Genomic DNA, 21,025 nt, shown 5'->3' with positions numbered 1-21,025 from the left:
AACCGTAAGAATATAAATGAGAAATGGGACTCTTGTTTTATATTAATTAAATTAAGTAGAGAAAACTATTAAAAAATAGAAGAGTGCTTTTGCTACTGTTTTGTTTTACAACATAGTTGTAGTATTATAATTACTAGTTTGTGAATTAGTCACTGTACTTGAATAATTAGTTTCTTTTGTATTTGATAAGCGTTACTTGTGGATAAAATCCGCATTTTGTGTAGATTATTATGTAATTGAATAAAATTCTATACAGTTGTATGGATTGAGATTTATTTCAGCTTTTAGGGAAATAATTAATGTTTTAAATTATAATGATCGATTAGTAAAATGATGTGAATTATGTTTACCAGTTTTTTCCTATATTGTATTAATCCACTAATAGTTAACAATTTACTTCCTAAAGCATGAATTGACAAGAGTGTAACAGTCGTGTGCACGTTAGTAACGAAACTGACTACAACTAAAACTAATTAAGTTGTATAACCGTTAACTGTTGTATATAACAAATTATTTTTTTAATTACACAATGTTAAGTTAATAACTTTTTGTTGTTTTTAACAAATTTTACCGAGTTGGAATAATTGTACTTTTATAATTGTTTAAACAAACTATATTTCATATTTTACACTGTTAAAAAAATTATTCAAACAAGAATAAGATTAATGGTATTATATAACATTGAAATCAGTGTTGTAAAACGGTAGTAAATTTTTGACATTTTGTAATATTTCAGCTCTCCGATTGTCAGTAGTAGTGTAGCAAATTTTCGCTTGTCTCTGAAGGTAAGTGTGACTGTCAGATGGTTCGCTAACTGGTGTGTTTTTCCCCAGGAGGACAGCCTGGACCTAATGGGCCAATACAAACCTGAAATATTCTGCTAGAAGGTAACAACAGTCAGCTTGCGCCGTGCATGTCTCCTCTTCTCTCCACTCCACTCCACTCCACTCCGCTCTGTATTTATAGCTCAGTAACCGCTCGATCACAATGGCTTGCCCGTTCACCTTGCCGGCCTTTCCTTCTAAAATCAGCTTTTCACCTCTCTTTATCAACTGTTTCGCCGGCTTTTTCACTTTCCCGCTTTCGCCCCCTTCTCCACCACCGTTTCTCCAGGTACCCGCGTCCTCCAGTGTTGTGTTTGCTTGGTTTTCTCGCTTTTGTTGTGTTTGCGCTTGGTGAGTAACACCCGCTGTAGTGGGCTCAGTCTGGTCTCTTCCCTTCATCTCTTTCTATCCGATTGTGCATGTGATTTAATTCTAGATTTTGTCGGTATTCTCTTATCCAGATAAGTAGAGTTACGTATTGTTAGTCACTGTAGAACAATAAGCTGGTTTGTTATTTGGATTTTGGCTTGATATTACATTGCAACCAACTGTAGTGGTCTACTTGTACGTTTAGTAATTCAATAATGTAGTTGAGAGATGTTAATGGATATAAACTATTTTACTTTTAAAGTTGTGTTTATTTTTCTGCAAATGGATCTGCAGTTTAAAAGGGTTTTAGTATTATCAGACAAATTTATTTATGTTAAATACCTTTTTTCTTATACACTTATTTTTTTAGTAAATTATTAGCTTTATTTTAAATTAAATTTTTAAAAAAATTGGTAAGTTACCAAGAAAAGTAGTGCTAAGATGTTGCATTTTCGCCTTTCTGTATCGTTTAAGTAGTCAACTATAACAAAGTATTAACAAACTCAAACAATAGCTACAAAAAATATTGTTGTGGCGTCTGGAAAAAAATAAACGGTATGTGTAAAATTCCCAGTACTTGCCAAAGTAAACAAAGCTAGCACCTGTTTGGTGCAAGGCATTGGCAAAGCTTAGAACCACTTACACCACTTGTTAAGTTTCTTATCTAAGATTTTCTTATTTCAAGCTCTTGTTTTATCTATTGCAAGATTTATTCAGTATTCAGTTGTTCCAAAGACTATATAAACATTGTAGAAGCAGTTTGTGGTGTAATAAAACTGAGGCAGCCAGTAGACTCGCTCTTCTTTATCATCTCATAAATCTTCTAGATAAGGAAATAGAAATATGAGTCATAAAATTTTAAATCTGCTCACTTTTTGTAGATAGTTGCGAATAGACTGTGGAATGTTCTGTTTTGCAAATATGCTCAGGTTGATGTGCTGTTACAAATGAATGGGAACGGACTGCGATTCAAATTGGCAAATACAAAATGTCACCTAAGTTGTGATAGTTAGCTACGGAGTAATAATCAAATTGTTCCCTTCCGTTTATTAACGTTATCGCTGCTTGTACAAAATAACAACTGTGTTCAACTAATTCAATATTTGATTTGTTACAACAAAGAGAATACAAGATTTTTTTACTTCTTAAACGGTGATTATAAAATACATATAGAAACACAGAATGCCTGTTCATTTCTTGTTAAACAAAGATGTCAAGCAAATTTATTTGTTTTCTTCCACAATTTGTTGATCCGTGTGGTAATTATTATTCAAATGATATTACTTAATTGAGAAACTTTGAGGTTGCTCAAACTGATAGTTCCATTGTAGTATAAGAGATGCAGCTCACTCAACATTGCAACATTAGTGTAGTGATTCACTGCATGGTTCATCATCTCAATGCAGGGTGAGCATTACGCTTACGTATAAATATGTTCCAGTGAATCAGTCAATATTTTATTTCAACATAGTCGTTCAAACTTACAGTCCTTATCCAAGTTGTTGTATTATCTGAGACGGGAATGATTTCTATACAGGGTGTCCCGTAACTCTCTGGACAAAGGTATACCACGTTATTGCTCAGGTCAAGACAAACATATTTCACCATATGAACATGGGTCTCCGATGCTAAATTTCCCATCTGTCTGTCTGTACGCATTTTTTTTATAAAAAAGTTTATAACATTTTAAAAACTAATGAATTAAATAATACCCAATTGTAAGCCAAACATGTTTATAATAACAAGGCCAGTTACTGAAAAAATGATCATGAAATTATCTTAGTATTTTCAAAATGGTGGCCATAAAAACTTTTAAACTTAGAATATCTTAAAAACCTGCAATTATTTTAAGAATTATAGGAATAACAGTTTTTAGAGGGCTTTATCAAAAATCTAATGACACAAATATTATTTAAATTGCATAATAAATAGCATTGATTTAGAGCAGATTTACTGTGACAAGACATGGCCCACATTGAGGTTCTCAGTAAATAGACAAAATACAAAAACTGAATAAATGGCGGCTCTCAATGTGGGCCGTACTTATTATTAGATTTAAATATTTTTTTTATGATTGGATTTGTGATAAAATTCTCTAATAACTGTTATTCTTGTAATTTTTGAGAAAAATTACAGTTTTTTAAGATATTCAAAGTTTGAAAGGTTTAATGGCCACCATTTTGAAAATACTAAAGATAATTTCATATTTTATTAGTAACTTCTATATTTTATCATAAACATTTGAGCCAAATTTGGTATGATTTTAAATTTATTAGTTTTTAAGATATTAATTTTTTATAAAACACACATACAGACAGACAGATGGGAGACTAAGCATCTGAGACACTTGTTTATAACATTATGATGAAATATGTTTGTCTTGACCTGAGCAATACCATGGTATACCTTTGTCCAGAGAGTTACAGGACAACCTGTATATATTACAAAAGGGCTGTACATGTGGCCATCTTGGTTTTAGCTCCAAAAGAACAGTATTAAACTTGAACACTTTTACGATAGAACTTTTTGTTCCACAATTATGAGAGCTGTCCCATTTCAAAAAGATGATTGATATTTTATCCAGATTTTATTTTCTTCATTGTTTGACTACTGAAAAGTATACAATTTTAAAAGAAAAACTGTAAAGCATTTTGTATCTTTAAAATTTATAGCACATAAAAGTGATTGACGTTTAACGGTCATTTCAAAACAGTTGACTTTTAATTAAAACCAGAAGATATTTATTTTAAAAATTGATTGAGTCTGTACATATCTAATGACCAATCTTCAGACAGTACAGCATCTGTTGTACTGTGCAATTTGCAGAATAATTGTAAAATTAACATATAGTTATCAAAACATTTTCTGAGTTAATATGGTATTAGTGAATAAAGTGTCACTTGCCTTCGATGAAATTCCCTACTAAACAACAGGTTGTTATGTCAACCAGACTGGACTAGAAATCGTTCTTTAGGTGACATTTTTTTTTAACGATTGGCTGTCTGCAACAGAGTTTCGTACTCTGTTCTGTGTTCTTGGGTCATTACGATTATTAAATATTTAAAAAACACAGGAAATAATTATAGTAACATTTTTGGAAATTATTTTTAGTGTAGCACATTTTATTATTGAGTAAACGCAGTAAGTTTTTGAAGTATGTTGTTGAGTCATACCAAACTATAATGGTATATAAACAAGCTTTTTTTTCTCATTTAAGCCTCAGCGTCAGCTGTCAGCTATACCGGCTTCAAAGTGCACTGTTTTTTTTTTTTGTTTAAATTATTACATTTTTGGACCTCCCTGGGATTTGATCCCGTGATCTCTCGGTTAGAGAGCCGAGACTATAACCATTAGTCTATGGAGGAGGACATAAACAAGCTTTAATGGTGGTTTTTATCACTGGGATCAAAAGTGGTTGTTTTTGATGCACAATTTTATTTTATGAAAAAGACGAAGCTGAGGTCAGAAATACAGTTAAGCGCCTAAAGACACTTTTGTTCCGTGCGGTGAACAACAGTTTTTATCAAACGGAAAACAAAATTTAACCTTATATGTCAACATAGTTATACTGTCAAGTTTACATATAAAAAAACAGCTGTGTTTTTGTGTATTTACTTGTATTAAAACAATAACAAAGTTTGAGGTTAGGGCATTGAAAAACTTTAATTATGAGCTGATTTTGCTGATCTCTATCATAAGGTAATGAAAAAATAAACTTTATTTAATCACTTTATGGACCAACTAAAGTATTAAAACGCTGTTGTTTGTGCAGTATGATTAAACAAGATATACTAATAAATTGAACACAAATTTACTATTAACTTAATTATAAATTTTAACACTAGACCTTATCACTGAGGATCATTGGCTTATCACATGATAAAAAGTTGTACTAAAGAAGGTTTCTTCTTAATAAGAATTTGTGTATGTCTTTTCACATGAGTTCCCACAGTCTGTTGTGTTCTTTGTTGTTTATAGAGCTACACATTCAGTCAACATGGAATGTTTTCTTGATGAAAATAACCGTAGCACTAGTCAAGGCTGGCTGGAGTTGTTATTTCCAATGTCTGTATAGTCCAGAAAGGTTTTTCTCAAGGGTTGCTGGTTTCAAAATATCAGCATAATTTTAATAAACTCTCCAGACCTCAGTAAAATTCAAACCAATTCATTGTTCAATGCTGATTTGCGGCCTTGTCTAGATTTTGACAAATTACTACACAATTTTACTTAGTTAGGTAAATTATTTATTTAAAATGCAAATGTTCTAGTAGATGTTAAAATTTTATATAATGCTCAAAGAACTAATTGTAATCTATTGAAGAGACATACTGTAAGTTTTAAAACTTTTGGAATATAATTTAAGGATGAATACTCTTTGAATGTACATTCACTATTATGGACAGAATGGTTCTGTTGTATCTCACTGTTATAGGCCACTATCATTTGAATATTTTTTCCCCGGAATCGGTTGAATTAGTCATATTTGCTTATAAGATAATCGATGAAGAGTCATTTCATGTATGACTGATTTAGTTAGGTACCACCTGATGTTCAGAAGGAGGTAACCTTGTGTTGTTTGTCTCTTTGGTGAAAAATTCCACTAGGGCAGTAAAGATTTTAATGGTTGACATCTTATAAGAATCCATGCTGATGTTGATTTAGTTAAGAAATCAGTTCAGATTAACTGGATGATGTTTTTAATCGGCCCTTTTGATACTTTAGAGTAAGTAGGGTAATTGAGATGGGCTGATCATTTTAAAATTATCTGTTGTTCACTGCAATAGTATTCACCCAATATACAATGAAGAAGTCGAAACCAATGGGCATAGTTGAATGGGTCTAGGTTTTGTCGAATGAAACGCATGACCAGATAGGGACGATAGTGGGTGAATCATACACAAGTGGTTATGACTGAAGCAATGATTCTCTCCATTGGTCAGCGGTTTTTCTTCAAGGTCAGTATGGACCTTTGTCTAGTTTTATTCGTACTTTGGTAATATCCGGAGGTCGTTACATTTGGAAGAGTTTTTCGCACCTGGGACATAAAAAAAGTAAATTATTAGAAAGAACAGGTTTTATTTTACTTACTTTGAAAATTACATGTCATTATGATGATGAGTTTTGTTTTCTGCCTCCCAAAAAAGGAGACCATTCTATCCTTATCCACCATTTGTTGTTATTAGAGTATATAATTAGATAAATACATACATATTATAAATATAAAAAGTTAGCAAGTGTTTACATGATCTGAGCCTGAATTTAGGTACCATCTCCAGGAATGTTGTTTTGTTTTTCGCCAGAAGTGCCAGATCTTCCAACGTGATGTGACTTTGTAAAAGTTGGACGATCTGGGATGTGATTTAAGGTTGGGATAGTGCCGATCTGAAGTGCTCCTGGCTACCCCACACTTTTGGCAAAAGAAGATATGTTTTTCCTCGAGATAATACCCAATTTCAAGCTCAGATCATGAGAGCGCTCATAGATATTATCTTTAACTTTGGTATTACTAGTAATTTATTTATGATAACCTAACCTAAATCTATTTATATGGCCTAATAACAAATAGTAAATAGTGACAGAGTGGCCTACTTCTTGCTGACATCGCTTCCTTTTGAGAGGCAAACAAAGAGAACCAATCGTCATAATGGTATATAATTTTCACAGAAGTAAAAATAAGGCTGTTCTTTCTAGGTCTCAGGTAAGAAAAACTCTTTCAAAAATAGTGGTCTCATATAATAGCAAAGTACCATGTACCTTTTATTATTCTAAAAATGGACAAGGAAAATGAGTCCAGTAAAAACTATGCTGGGATTAATTTTATTATTAATACTATTGTCTGTCTCTTGTCCTCTGCAGAACTGGTATGTGAGTCAACATTTTAAATTAGTCAGTTTAATGAGACAAATGCCAAGTTGATTAGCAATCCATGTTAAAACTACTTATTCTACTTTGACAACAATATTTTAATCATTCGTACATTTTTTATTTCTGTTTCTATTTCATTCTTACATTCTACAAATCCTTTATCTCATTCTTACCTTATACAGGTTTCATCTCTGTCTTACGTTCTGTACATCTTTCATGTCATATACATCCTACACATCTTTCACCACATTCCTATCTCCTAGAAGTTCATCTGTTTCTTCTCCTTTTGTCTCCTTTACATCCTACATATCTTTCACTTTATTCATTCTGCACATTTTTCAAGTCATTCTTACATATAGCATTTCAGAGGCATATAAGAGGAAACTATCATTAATTAATGGATTGATAAAAAAAAACAGGAACTGTCTTAGAATTTACTAACTATATGCCCAATATCACAAAACTCTTTAGTATTTGTCTGCATCTTTCAATATTAATGGGTAGACCTACACAAGCTAATTTAAATGAAAAATATTGTGGATCCTGGTTTAAACAATATTGAAATTCCATCTTAAACGTGAAAATGAAATTTACAACTATTTTCATTATTATTACAAACTTTTCATGCGAGGATTTGAACTTTAGAAATATTATAATAAGCTACTAAACAGTTATCCAATGAAGGATACTGAATTTTCTACAATTAACAGACTCAATAAAACCAGTGTGTACAGGTATTATGGCTGGCATACATAACTTACCATGAAATTGGTGCAATATTCAGTCTGTTGTCATCTTGTGACAAACTAACCGATCGTTTTTAAACTACAGTTCATAAATATACTAAAAACATGTATTGGGATGCATGAATCTATAGACAGGTAAAGTGTAACTTGAAACAATTTTTTTTGACAAAAGTTGTGTTAATTAATTGATCAGCTGATTGCCAAATAGTTTCCAGCTGACCAGCTAGTACCTACTCAAGGTCACATCTGTCTCACATTACAGCAGTGTATCAGCTGACAACCGGTTGTTCCACAAGGTGTCTCCCCTTCGCTAAGACACATGAGTCATGAGTCATCGTCTCTTGATGAGATTTAAATGAGATCCTGGAGTGTTTGTTGGGCTCCCTTCTACTTTATTGACTTCTGTTTCTCTCTTACTTCAAGGTGGAGGTGTAAACCTTGCAGAAGTAGAGTTGGATTAAGTATTACTTTCGTGTTCTATTATTGGCCCGGAATCAGAACCAATATAATTCAAGCAGTAAAAATTAATCATTTCATCCACCATCATTATTTCATTTTTGGTTATTTATAGTATTCTCTTCAATCCAAAGACAAAAACTAATGTATGGAGTCTGACTTCTTTTATTTTCAAACATTTTCTCTCAAGCTATTTCGCACTGACAATTCTAATCTGTGATCTATTCACGATTGACATAAAAAAATGTTATTGATATTTATTAATTTTAATTGTTGGTTTGGTTCTAGACAGTGTTGGTTATGATATTTAATCTATTGTTACTTCTGAGGGTTTATAAGAGATCTAGACATTTCATTCTAGCTATAGACTGCTTTACAACATTTTAAATAAACATATTTTCTTACAATCATTTGATTCGATACTGCTATACAAAAGATAAGTCGAATATTGATTCAATAGGTTGTCACTGTTTTATATTATCACATTACATTTACTTGTATTAAGATATTTTGTTACTTAAAAAAGCAGGTGTTTTTGTTTTCGACACAATTTGTTGGCATTATTAAACATTTAATTGTTTGCCTGCACTGAGTAGATAGGCAACATCTTGTAACTCTGTAGTGCCAATTGCATATCTTTAGAGAGCAGGCACAGCACAATAACACGATGTATTTATTTCTTTCAAAAAATCAGCATTATACTCAGGGAATATTAAAATAACAATTGTATAGATTTAGTAATAAATACATGTCTTTTAATGCTATCTTGAAGGTTACGTAGTGCTAAGATTAGAAATTAGTGTTGGTACTAAAAATTGCTAAATTATCTCCACAAATTCAAAACTCAACTTTATTGTATTTAGTTTGTGTAGATACTGAAATCTCTTAATCTACTTATTAAGTAAATGTCACGGAATTTTATGCCACACACATTTTGTTTTGTCAAATAGATGATCTATAAGGAAATATTTCATTCTTTGATGCACTAGTGTAACATTCACAAATGTATAAAAAAATTGGTCATGCCAATTGATCCATGTACAGAGGATATCTGCTTACTAAAACTAAAAATCTAAATGTTTTTCTGGTGTAAAATTAAAATGTTTTATTCCAGTGATGTGACACATGCTTAGTGGAAATTTACCTATTCTATTCGGACAATTCATAACGGAGCTATACTAGCACTTCCGAATTCCTTCTAAGAGCAAAAGATTCTGTGTTTGACATTTCATATTTATTTTTTTGCAACCTTACAAAGGGCTAAAGAAATTATTGAGCTTAATCTATCGATCGCAATCTTTACCATTTCTAAAATTATCATTCAATGTCTGGTTCTCAACTCTTGTATTTTTGAAATACGGTGAAATATACTAGTTTTTGTCTTCACACAGCTGTTGGCAAAGTGATATGCTGACCTGGAAATAAATAAAGCTAATGAACTTTTCAATTTGCGAAGGCCAGCAGCTCACCGAAGAGCACTGGTTTCACCTTTCCTTGTATGGGGCAAAGTGAAAACAATGATTGAATCAGTTCATGCATACCCTTCCGGTCTGTGGACTTTATGATGAGGCTGGGGTATTCAGGACATATCACCTTGATTTGACCATTACCATCAGCTGTTTCCTGCCAATTGGCTCACTTCCTGTCAATTTCCTGCCGCAGAACACACACCATTGGACTGTCGAGCGGTGCACATGTGAGTAGTCGTAGTCCGTGTAGTATTGCCGTGGTTCTGTACTGAACTCTTCCATCTAAGGCTACACTATTATTATATACAGGGGTGTACCTAGGGATTTTGTCACCCCGAGTATCAAGAGTTAACCCCTTAACGGTTTTCTACTATGTTGTTTGCTGAATTTTTTTTTAAGGAGACAGATTTTTTGAGTTTAGATTTATAATTTTTTTAGTGTTTTTTTTGTCAAACCGTTATTTTTTATGTATTTTGCACCAAGGCATTTTCACTATCTGTGTTCATGTGATCATAACGCAATCGAAGCTAATCGTATGTTTTTATGTTGAATAAAACCATTAAAAATACTCCAGGACGGGTGACATGCAACAGCTGTCTGCACTGTCATCAAGGTGCAAACACTCATGACAGAGTACCAAGGAAGTGATGACAGTAGAAAATGCCAGAACTACTTGCATGACACGCGGTTGTTATAGGAATGCTTCTTGCAAAATATTACAGCTGACAACAGAATAAAAAAGGAACAATATTATGATATGTAATATTACGGCATAATAATCAAAACAAATTTATGCAGTTATAGCTTGAATTTTACCCTATTTGAACTCAACATTTACTTAAATGATTTTGATGATCAAAACATATTGATAAAGTTATAGCTTGAGTTTTACCCTATTTGAACGCAACATCTACTTAAACGATTTTGATGGTCAAAACATATTCATAAAGTTATAGCTTGAGTTTTACCCTTGAACGCAACATCTACTTAAACGATTTTGATGATCAAAGCAAATTCATACAGTTATAGCTTGAGTTTTACCTTATTTGAACACAACATCTACTTAAACGATTTTGATGATCAAAGCAAAATTATACAGTTATAACTTGAGTTTTACCCTATTTGAACCCAACATCTATTAAAAAAATTTGATGATTAAAGCAAATTTATTCAGGTGATCTTAATACTACTCAGCAATAATTATCAATCGATATTAAAATACTGCACTGAAAATGTATTTTCGTGAATACATACTGATAGTCTGAAGATATCAATGGAAAAAATAGACTAGCTTTCAATAATTGAAAAAAAAAAAACTACTTATCAATACCGCGTTGAACAGTAAATGTCTTCATGTGACCGGATGAAACATGGTAAAACTATGAGGGGAGAATTACACCCCCAAAGATATGGCTCACAAGGAAATGGCATACAATTTTAAGTTACAGTTTTCTTGCGAAATTAAATCTTTGGGTAAACCAGTTTAATTGGAATCGCCAACTGTCCATTCTGAAACAATAATAAATTGTTTTATTGATTTTGTGAGAGGATCACATTCCCTGACTTTCACTGCTACACTTGCTCGTAGACTGGCAGCAATTTGTGACATTAAATTAATTATTACACCATGCGGTTTGGAACAATATTTTGTGATATGAAATGTAATGGAAAATGCCTTTATTAAAGAGGCGGAGTTAGGGCTGTCAAGCCCTCTCCACCACTCAACCTCATGATAAATATATATTATATATATACACTCACCACAGAGATAAATTTCAATATTAGAGTGAAATTACCAAAATTTGATCATAAAATCATATGATCAGTTAGGATGATTAGCAATTTTATTCAGTTCAATATGTAACTGGGATAAATAGTTTCCTAAAGAGAAGTGGAGCGAGAAGAAGGTTTCTAAAGAATGTGCTGATGCAAACATAGAAGTCTTTGCTACAATAGCAAATTACTGAAGTCTAGCCACAAGTTTTTACATACAGATTTACCACCGTTACATACTCTTGTGGTTTCTAAATTTGGTGATACAGTATTAAAGCACCTCTGTTCTTATTGGATTAATTTCATCTAATTATTAAGAACCCGAGCGAGCCTTTATAAAATCTATCGTCTGACTGTCCAGTTGTGTGATAACTTTTGAAAGAAGGACATGAAACTTCGTACATATGTTCCCTTGTTTCAAGAAAGAACACTATTAAATTTTGTGCTCAAAGGTCATAAAAACTTTTAGAAGTTTAGTTTATCCATTGGTTGCTTTATGGTAACTATATTACGTAAGGTTGGGATAAGTGTCGAATTGAGCGTTGGCCAACTAATGTTTTATTCAACAAGTGCTTTACGTGATATAACTGGTGCGCTTATTAGTTTATCTATGATTAAATTTCATGTACTAAAAGACATGTTAGTGTCTGAAAATTGTACGTTCAAGAAACAACTCGTCTTGGAAGGTTCTCGTGGTTAATTCAAGCAATTTTGTTGAATAAACGAAAATGCAAACAAACATTTTTCGTTTTTATGTTATGCTCAATAGAAGTTCAGGAAAGTGTTGATTGCCAGCAGTGAGCCTTAATATTTTTCTTTAATAATTGTACTTTTAGTAAAACTTTGCTGTTTTATTTAATCCTAATTACCTTTAGACAGGAAAGTCAAAAAGATTTTAACTGAATTAAACCTAATTCCTAACTGAATTTTATAGGGTTCTGAACATTTTGTTAAAATTTTAAATGGTCAACATGTCATTGAATTGTAGACAAATATCATTGGTCATAAACACGTATAAGTCAGTTAAACGCTTAAAAACATTGCACTAATTAAAACTATTTGAAAATATTATGAAGAAGTTGTGTATAAAAAACTTGGTGTGTATATTAAGATCAAATAACATCCTATTTACCAGTGCCACCCTCGTTGTGACTGCTGTAACAGTCTTGATCACAAGGGTGTTAAAATAAAATATCTTACCCAGCTGAGTTCTGTTTTTTTTTTTTTTTTTTTTTTTTTTTTTTTTTTTTTTTTTTTTTTTTTTGTGTCATCATGACATTCAGAATAATAAATCCACTATTGTAAACCGACAATCTTGTGAACGCCCACAGTTGTTTTGAAATGACAATAACGAACGCAATATTGGAATGTCACAATAAATTCCAATAACCTGACACGAATAATTAAGGTGCTATTAATTTCTATTGTCGTTATCGAGAATAGCTTTTCGGGCGTAAAAGTAAAGCTTCACCACTTTGAAATCTATCGAATTGATCAAGAATGCCGGCAGTCGGCAATTATTACGCTACAGGGAAGCTTGCAATCGTCTAATGAGAGCAATTACCAACCTCACCTCACTTTCCATTTTATTCAGATCTATCACGATGAGAAAACACTTTCATTACTACTTCGGTTCAGTACCGAACTGTCTGTGCGTAGTCAAGGAAGGTGTGTTTGGTATGAACCATTTCACTTGTAAGTGACCAGACGTTGAATTTGTGTAGCACAGTTTTTTATAGATAAAATCTTGCTAACCATTTAACTAGTATTTATTGGTCTGCCTTTTTTGTATGAAACATTATTTTATTTTTTAATTAATAACAAATAATGGGTACTATTAAACGCACTGCTGTCGACATCCGACAATAAGATGAGGTAACGCTGTATTTAGTTTATCAGTCACTTGAAGTAAATATTAAAAGTAATAAGGTTTTCTTAGAAAACTTGTTGCACGTGATTTGGTTTTTTAACCGGTATTTTCCGGATTATGCAGCTAAAATGTAATAAATTATTGTTGTGTCAACTGATTGAGCTGTAAAAATTTAAAGATTTGAACAGGTATTACATTTCTGTATATTGTTGTCTTTACTTTCTCCCCTCAGGGGAAGAATTATGATTAAATCCAAGTTTTATTTTTAGTAGAAACATCTGTTTTGGGACTACTCTATTAAAAAAAGGTTTTTAGAAAAAAATGTCTGTCCGTATGTATAGGTATGTATTTTACTTCAAGGACAAAAGAATAACAATGCATTTGTAACATTCTCATATATTGTAATACGAATATAATTACTAGAAGAATATTTAAATATTTTTAAAGTAAAATTAAAATGTGAAACTGTAGTGAAATCTAAATTTAAAAGTGAATGTAATTGTCATATCAATAAAAACAAAACAAATTGAATTTACTATTGGATTTTTTAGCCCATAAGCTTAAATATCTGGTAATATCACTAACATCTAAGTACCCTATTTTTTTTTTTTTTTTAACTTAAGATATTTCAGTCCCATGGAGCACCATCTTTACTCAAGAAATGTTAAACCAAACCCCTCCCCTCCAAAAAAAGGGTTCAATGCATTTTCGTTGGTACTGATTATACAACACTCAATTGTAAAAAAATATTTTTATTGGAAATTAACTTTACGTTATTGTAGTGATTTTCTTTAATAATATATCAGAATTTGCTGGGTAAAAGTTTGTTTCATTAATATGACTTTTAAAATTATAAATGAAAAATGGATTGGTTGTATTAGCAGGTCATACATACAGACATACAGCCCAAATGCGAGCAAAATTTTCTTCCTTCGTAAGTCTTAACATCTACTTGTATATTATATGCATACAGACAGACATTGAAGAAATCTCATTTTATTAGTTTCTGGAACCTTCTGAAACAGATTTTATACAATTTGCAAACAAAATTTTATGTAAAAAATACAGTAATTATTCAATTTCTTTATTGTCACAAAGTATACGTTCTTTTAAACCAGCACAGCTGGCAGAACAGGTGGCACTGTCAAGGTATAAACAGAACTTAAAATATTATTGTCAGTTATCAAACATCATCAAGGTCAAATGCATGAATTAAAGATGTATAATGTTGTTAAATTATAAAACAGCCATAAAATTAATACTTCAATACTTTGTACTGTACTTTGAACATGTACAAATCTATCAATAATTTGCTTAAATTAAGACAGTTATAATCTTAAATCTTATACACTTAAAAGTACTACTAGAAATCAATGTTATTTTTCACATCACATTCTCTAGAACAATCTCTACACTAAGAATGCAAATTTGATTATTATGAATTGATAATTCTGTGTCTGGTCACAGTATGTTTAAACTCTTTTCGACTTAAAAAGTAACTATTTTAAAATCTCCTGAAACATTTTTGACTATAATTTTTTTTTTTTTTCACTAATTTAAAGAGATGTTACATTTAAATATTTTTCATTTTGACTGAGCTTTGCTGACATGTTTATGAATGTTATCAGTCAGTTCAAAGGAAATTTGGTTAGATAAGAAACCAAGGTCGCAGAGAGATATTGAGTTTCTTAGTCACACTTGGGAGGTTTCAGAGTCCAGTGCCATGATGCCATTCAGTGAGTGTGTGTGTGGGGCCTCAGTTTTTGCTTAGTCAGTGTCAGTAGGTTGGTAACTCTGTCTCTGTCTCTCTCACTCAGGTGCATACCTCTGTCATCCCAGTCCACCTTATATTTATCTACTGACTCACTCCACTGTCTGACAGTCTCAGTTTTGCTTCAATTCCCACTGCTTTGTGAATGTCACCTTTTTTATTGTCTTCACACTGTTGTGAAACAGTTCAAAGGTCAGTGGTAGTGATAATAGTGTTTGCTCAGCTCATTGTTCTTTTTACATCTGTCTGCTGCTCATCTATTGTTGTCAAGCTCTGCAGCTTCTCTCTTGTTCTGTGTCCATTACTGTTGTAGGGTTTCTTCATTTTGATTTTCATTGTTATAATTAGTGTTTATTTGTGCAGATGCAGTCATTGTTGTTACATATTTTTGCAATTTCTTTATTTCTATTCTTATATCAATGGGTTCTTTTTAAAACCAATATTTTGTTACAATTCTAATGTTTTTATTGTAAGAGAAGTGATGTATTTGAACAGATAGGCAATTTTAAATGATTTATTCTAGAGATTAAAATTACAAATTAATTTCTATTTTGTTCAACAGAGTGAAAATGGATTTTGCAGTACAAACCTAGAATTCCTATTGTTCTTCCATTTGTTACAAAAGCATAACTAGCATTTTCAATGATATTTATATGTATAAAACTTAGGATAACCGTATTAGTAGTACTAATGTAACTATGAATATTGCTTAAGAGTTTTGTATGCTGCATTTCAATAGAATAGAAAGAACTTTGAGTATTAAATATGTTCTGCTTATGAATTCAAAATATCTTTAGTGAAAGTTAAGCAATTCTTGTGATGACGTGGTATTTTTGTCTAATTTCCTGTAGGACTTAGATGTTATTTTGTTTATAACATATACTCAAAGTATTCATATCGTAATAATTGTTTTATTTCTGTTCACAGGAGGGTAGAAGACGGGAACCTTGTTTCGCTTGTGGCCTTCCCGTCTTCTTAGCCCAGCGATTGCTAGTCGGCGGCCGCCTCTATCACCGAACTTGCTTCCGTTGTGCGCGGTGCACGGCGCAGCTCACGCAGGGAAACTGGTACGAGACACAGGACGGAGCCTACTGCTGTGAGACCTGCCCCGACGAGGAGATGGCCGGGGCGAGCGAACCGGAGCCCCCGCCACTGCCGTCACCGTCACCCCCGCCACTGGGTCTCCGACTAGCAGAACCTCCTCCTCTGGCCACCTCCCGGACAGCGTCACTGGTCGGCCTGCGGCGTATGATGTTCGAGAACATCAGCCACACGGACGACGAGAAGCTGCCGGGACGAGGAAAGAGTGACGTTGTAGTGGAACCAAATAAATTAAACTTTAGCGCTAAAAGACCTGTTGAGTTCAACAGAAACAGTTCTCATAGGTTAAGTGATTCTAAGATCATGAAAGGTGACAGCGGTACGGTCGCCAGTAATCGTGAAATTGTGAAAAGTGATTCTGTTAGTCATAAAACTGAAATTGGAAGTGATTTTCAATGTGATTCGGATCCAGTTAGTCACACTTCAAGTGATAGTTCTAGGCCTAAGCTCGTCATATCCCACCATACCCCAGAAGAGGATGGTATAGTTGTGACCACCGAAGTAGATGAGAAAGACGGGTTTTCTAGTTTAAACGTAACTACGGACTTGAGGATAGTCGAGGCGGAAAACGCAGACGTGGTTAGTGTCCAGAAATTAGATGTGGACAGTGATCTTGAGCCGAACTCGTGCTCCAGCGACTTGTCAGTCGTACAGGCAAAGAATGAGGTGATCAACAATTCAGATGATGAAATCGAGTACAACAAGCTGGTAGAATCGAAGGAATCTATCGAAAATAACACATTAGAGACTAGATCGGACACGATTCCAGAAGAGACTGAAAAAGTTGAGGTTAAGTCTGTTAATAATGAAACTGAAGGCCTATTAAGCCATGCTGAAAGTGGGAGTTTGAAGGATGCTCCAGATGAGATCACGGAAAATGTAGATGAATTCACTAGTTTGACGCACAACATTGAGCAGCTCGTGATTGAAGCTAAGAATGAAGATGTGATCAACTCAAGTGATGAGAAAGGAGAAACAGTTATTGCGAAAGATGAAAGTGTTAGTGAAATGTTGGAAAGTGAAGAGAAGAGAGATGTCAGTGAGCCGAAGGTACCGACACCATCAGAGAGGGTTGTCAAGCACAAACCTCCCACCCCTCAAGCTAGGAAAGTGAGCAGAGCACTCGTCATGCCAAAGGAAGAGAAGAAGAAACCACTCGAGGATTACCCCGAAGAACTGAATCCGTTTGGTGATGATGATGATAATAATGAGTTAAAAGAAAAACCAGCCAGTACGAATCCCTTTGGCTCATCTGACGAAGAGGAAGAAGAGGATAGTTCACTGAGAAAAGAAGAGAACGTTCCAAAACCTGCTGCCCGAAAGGTAGTACCCGCTCCCAAAATCAACCTGAATCCCTTTTGGAGTGGTGATGAAGAAGAAGAAGAAGAAAACACTACACCTATCCCGAAACCAAGGTAAAATCATTGATTTCGGTTATTCTCTAAATTGCATTCTTCTAATTCTGTTGTAAGACACAGTTTTATCAGTAAGTTAGACATAATATAATAGCAACACTAACTTCTACCATTGTATTGTTGTGAATTTTCTAAGGATTATCATACACAGGAAAAGACAAATGAACAGACCGGTTGTGTTTCTGTTCTAAGTGTCCTATGGAACCTTCACAACAAAATAGCAAACTAAAACATAATTTCACTGCAGTTTGAGTAGTTATTTTACAATCTAAGCTAACTAACCGAGATTTGTAATAGTATATAAATTCCAAGAATTTGTCCACATCAAACAATATGTACATAAATAAAACATGACAATGTTTAACGCAGCAAGATATGGACACTTTTATCATATTGTATGTATTTAGCTAAATGCATTTTCACAGGATACTCCTGTGTGGCAGCGTAATACTGTTATTGTAGTAGTTTCGGTTGAAACAGATGGTCTCAAAAATAACACTTTTAAGAGGTTTAAAAACGTATACTGTAAGCGAACTTGGTTTGAGCCACATCAATATGATTAATTAATTGTTGGCCACTGTTGCAGGAAGCTGCGAACGCCCAAGCCCAGCCCAGAGCCGAGTCCGCAGCCCCGCAGACTGAGATCAGCCACAGGCAGTCTGGGCTCCTCCTCCTCCATCGCCTCCCGGAAGAAGAAGCCGGCTCCACTACCCCCCAACTGGCATGTAAGTTTTTGCGTCTGTCAGAAATTTTGTGTGGACCTTTTCCGAACCTGTACCATGATCCTGAGGGGATTCCAAGATAAGTTTATTGGCTACTATACCATGTTTTGCCTGAGAAATATTTACTTCACTGTTTAAAAATATTATGATAAATATGAATGTGGAGAACATTGTGTAAGGTTCGTATTAAGTGGTTTGTTATATTTCTGAAAACAAAGGAAATGCATCTAAAGTTTAGGTGGATTCTTCGTTTTGTTAGTGCTATTTAACAAGGAATATTTTGTCTAATGAATTCTTATAAGAATATATTCAGGACTATTAAACCACATTGATAACAATTTCCAATTGTACTATCCTGCTCCTGTGCAGAATGTGTTTTTTTTTCATTCAAAATTCATTATTATATAGATCAGTATATAATTAATTGGTCTATACTCGTACATAATACTTTGAATAAGAACCTGACATGGCCTTCCTATAGCCGTATCATTGCCAATTTGTCTTTCAATCTTTCTTTCTAACTTGTAGCCACTTGAAACTTTGTATTTAAGTTCATGTTCTTGATACAAGAAAAAATCTTATTGATTTTGGGGTCGAAAGGTTAAAGGGCAGTCTGTCTGTCTGTCTGTCTGCCATCAGTGCCATAATTCTTTGGTTACATTCTGTATGGGTTTATTTAGTAATGTTTTATTAGATGGCTCTTGAACTGAGCTAGGTATAATTCAATTTTTTAATTTAATTAATATAGGTCTCATACATGATTTGATATTAATTAAATTGCAAAAAGTTTATTTCACAACATCTCTGTATATTGTAATATTAAAATTTCTCCTTGTAGACGTTTTAAACACAGTACAATTATTGTGATTTAAATTAAATATATTACTACTATCACAAACAAACCTGCTTGGAAAATGCGTATTGGTGATAGATGGTAGCCTTACCTCATAATATGCATACAATTATTTCAATTTACACAATTCATGTTTTCAATTTATAATTCTTTGTTTCAGACCCTTGGAACCCCTGGCAGCCGCAAGTCGTACTCAGCGCCTCGCCCTCCTCACCATCCTCGCACTGTAACCCCCTCCCCTCCACCACTCCCCACCTCCTCACCCCCCACCTCACGTCCAGCCTCCCCTCTCCCTCATGATGACAAGCAGTTCTTCAACCGTCAGAGGCAGAATTCAAGTAAGGCTAATACGTATGCCGCAGTTTTTCAAAAACAGAATATAACAATTTTATTGTACGTATTAAGTTCTGTTCTTAAATTATACCATCCTTAGGATCACAGTGGAATTCACTCGATTTCCAAGTTATCACATTAATCTCAGGTTTAATTTCATGTATTTCCATTATTCTTGTAATCAAGTATTGGATGAACGTAATTAAAGCCTTTTTAGTTATGATAAATCTAAAAAAGTGGAAATACTAATAGTTATTAATAAATGAAAATGTTTTGATTTTATTTAACCCTTTGAGGGCCAGGCCTTAAATTTAGTTAGTTCTAAGCACCTCAGCCATTAAATCCAGTTTACTTGATAAAAAGGCCAGCCAAAATGGAACTTTTGTCACACTCATACAACAACTTGTGAAAATCATCTATAAGTAGTATCTTAATGGTTTTTTTTTTTTTTTTTTTTTTACTTAGAATTATGTATAAAAGTAAAAATGTTTAAGTAAATAATGAAACATTTTTTTTCTTTCAATGTATTAGTATTTTTTTTTTTTGAGATTTTTATATTTAGTTGTTAAAAACTAGGGTAAACAAAATATTTTAAGAACACTATTAGTGTTGTAAGAAAATATACGTATTTTCACACAATTAGAGTAAAGAAACCATGTAAATGTCTTCAAAAATAAAGGTTTTGGAAATATTTTTCCGTAACGTATTTGTTTGATACGTCACTGCCTTCCAAATTGTGTATTTCTACTGAACCAAAAACAGTGAAAAAACTTCAAAATAATTAGTAATCTGAAAGGATATTTATTTTGTTTTTTTAAAAAAAATTATTATATAAAAAATAAGAGATTTTGGCTCACAGCTGTTTCAGAAATATAATTCCAGAGCAAATATATTGAGTTAATTAAATGCTTAACTCGTCTACTGCAGTGTTTACAACATCAACAAATTTATCTGTTTAAGGGAATTCATTACATTTATTATACTACAAATAATTATAATAAATACATAATATTCTGAAATTTTGAATGTTGGAAGTAAAAATTGTGTTTTCTTTCTTCGGCTGCAGATATTGAATATTGTATCAGTAGGCTACATTGCACTGTTAGTAATACAGTCTGTGGTGTTCCAACAGTCGTGTCAGAAACATCGTCGATCGGGACGATCAGTAGCTACACGCCACACAAGAGTATGTACGGTCAGTGGAAGCGCAAGAAGGGACCGGCGCCAGCGAGACCCGTACCGGTGCGCCGGGCGGTTACAGCCGATGCCACTGGCCAGTGTGCGCCAGGAACTGGCCGACATTGAGATCAAGCAGCAGGGACTGGAGCGCCAGGGGGTCAAACTGGAGCAGACCATACGCGACAAGTTCGAACAGGGTGAGTCATTTTTAGTGTGATAATAGACAGTTTTATTATATACTATGAAAATAAAAAAAGTATGAAAAAAGCAAAGTAATTC

At 33.3% G+C, this 21,025-nt stretch overlaps 1 protein-coding gene across 2 annotated transcripts in view; it reads left to right on the top strand.

Annotated features, from left to right (window-relative positions):
* LOC124367324 (MICAL-like protein 1) overlaps positions 1–20,960 on the top strand; it is a 53,204-nt gene extending 32,244 nt beyond the window's left edge. The window contains exons 1-5 of one of the 2 annotated variants that reach the window (XM_046824055.1): positions 961–1,113; positions 16,071–17,659; positions 18,246–18,384; positions 19,395–19,572; positions 20,700–20,960. In XM_046824055.1, coding sequence (XP_046680011.1) covers positions 988–1,113; positions 16,071–17,659; positions 18,246–18,384; positions 19,395–19,572; positions 20,700–20,872 — 2,205 coding nt within the window. In that variant the 5' untranslated portion in view covers positions 961–987 and the 3' untranslated portion in view covers positions 20,873–20,960. Of the gene's footprint in view, positions 1–960; positions 1,114–16,070; positions 17,660–18,245; positions 18,385–19,394; positions 19,573–20,699 lie in introns of those variants that run through there. The other variant, XM_046824054.1, reaches the window with a different exon arrangement.
* Positions 20,961–21,025: the final 65 nt, after the last annotated feature.

Source organism: Homalodisca vitripennis, chromosome 8 (assembly GCF_021130785.1).
Source record: "Homalodisca vitripennis isolate AUS2020 chromosome 8, UT_GWSS_2.1, whole genome shotgun sequence".
NCBI lineage: Eukaryota > Metazoa > Arthropoda > Insecta > Hemiptera > Cicadellidae > Homalodisca > Homalodisca vitripennis.
Note: the sequence above shows the minus strand (reverse complement) of the source record. Positions and strands in the feature narration are given on the sequence as shown.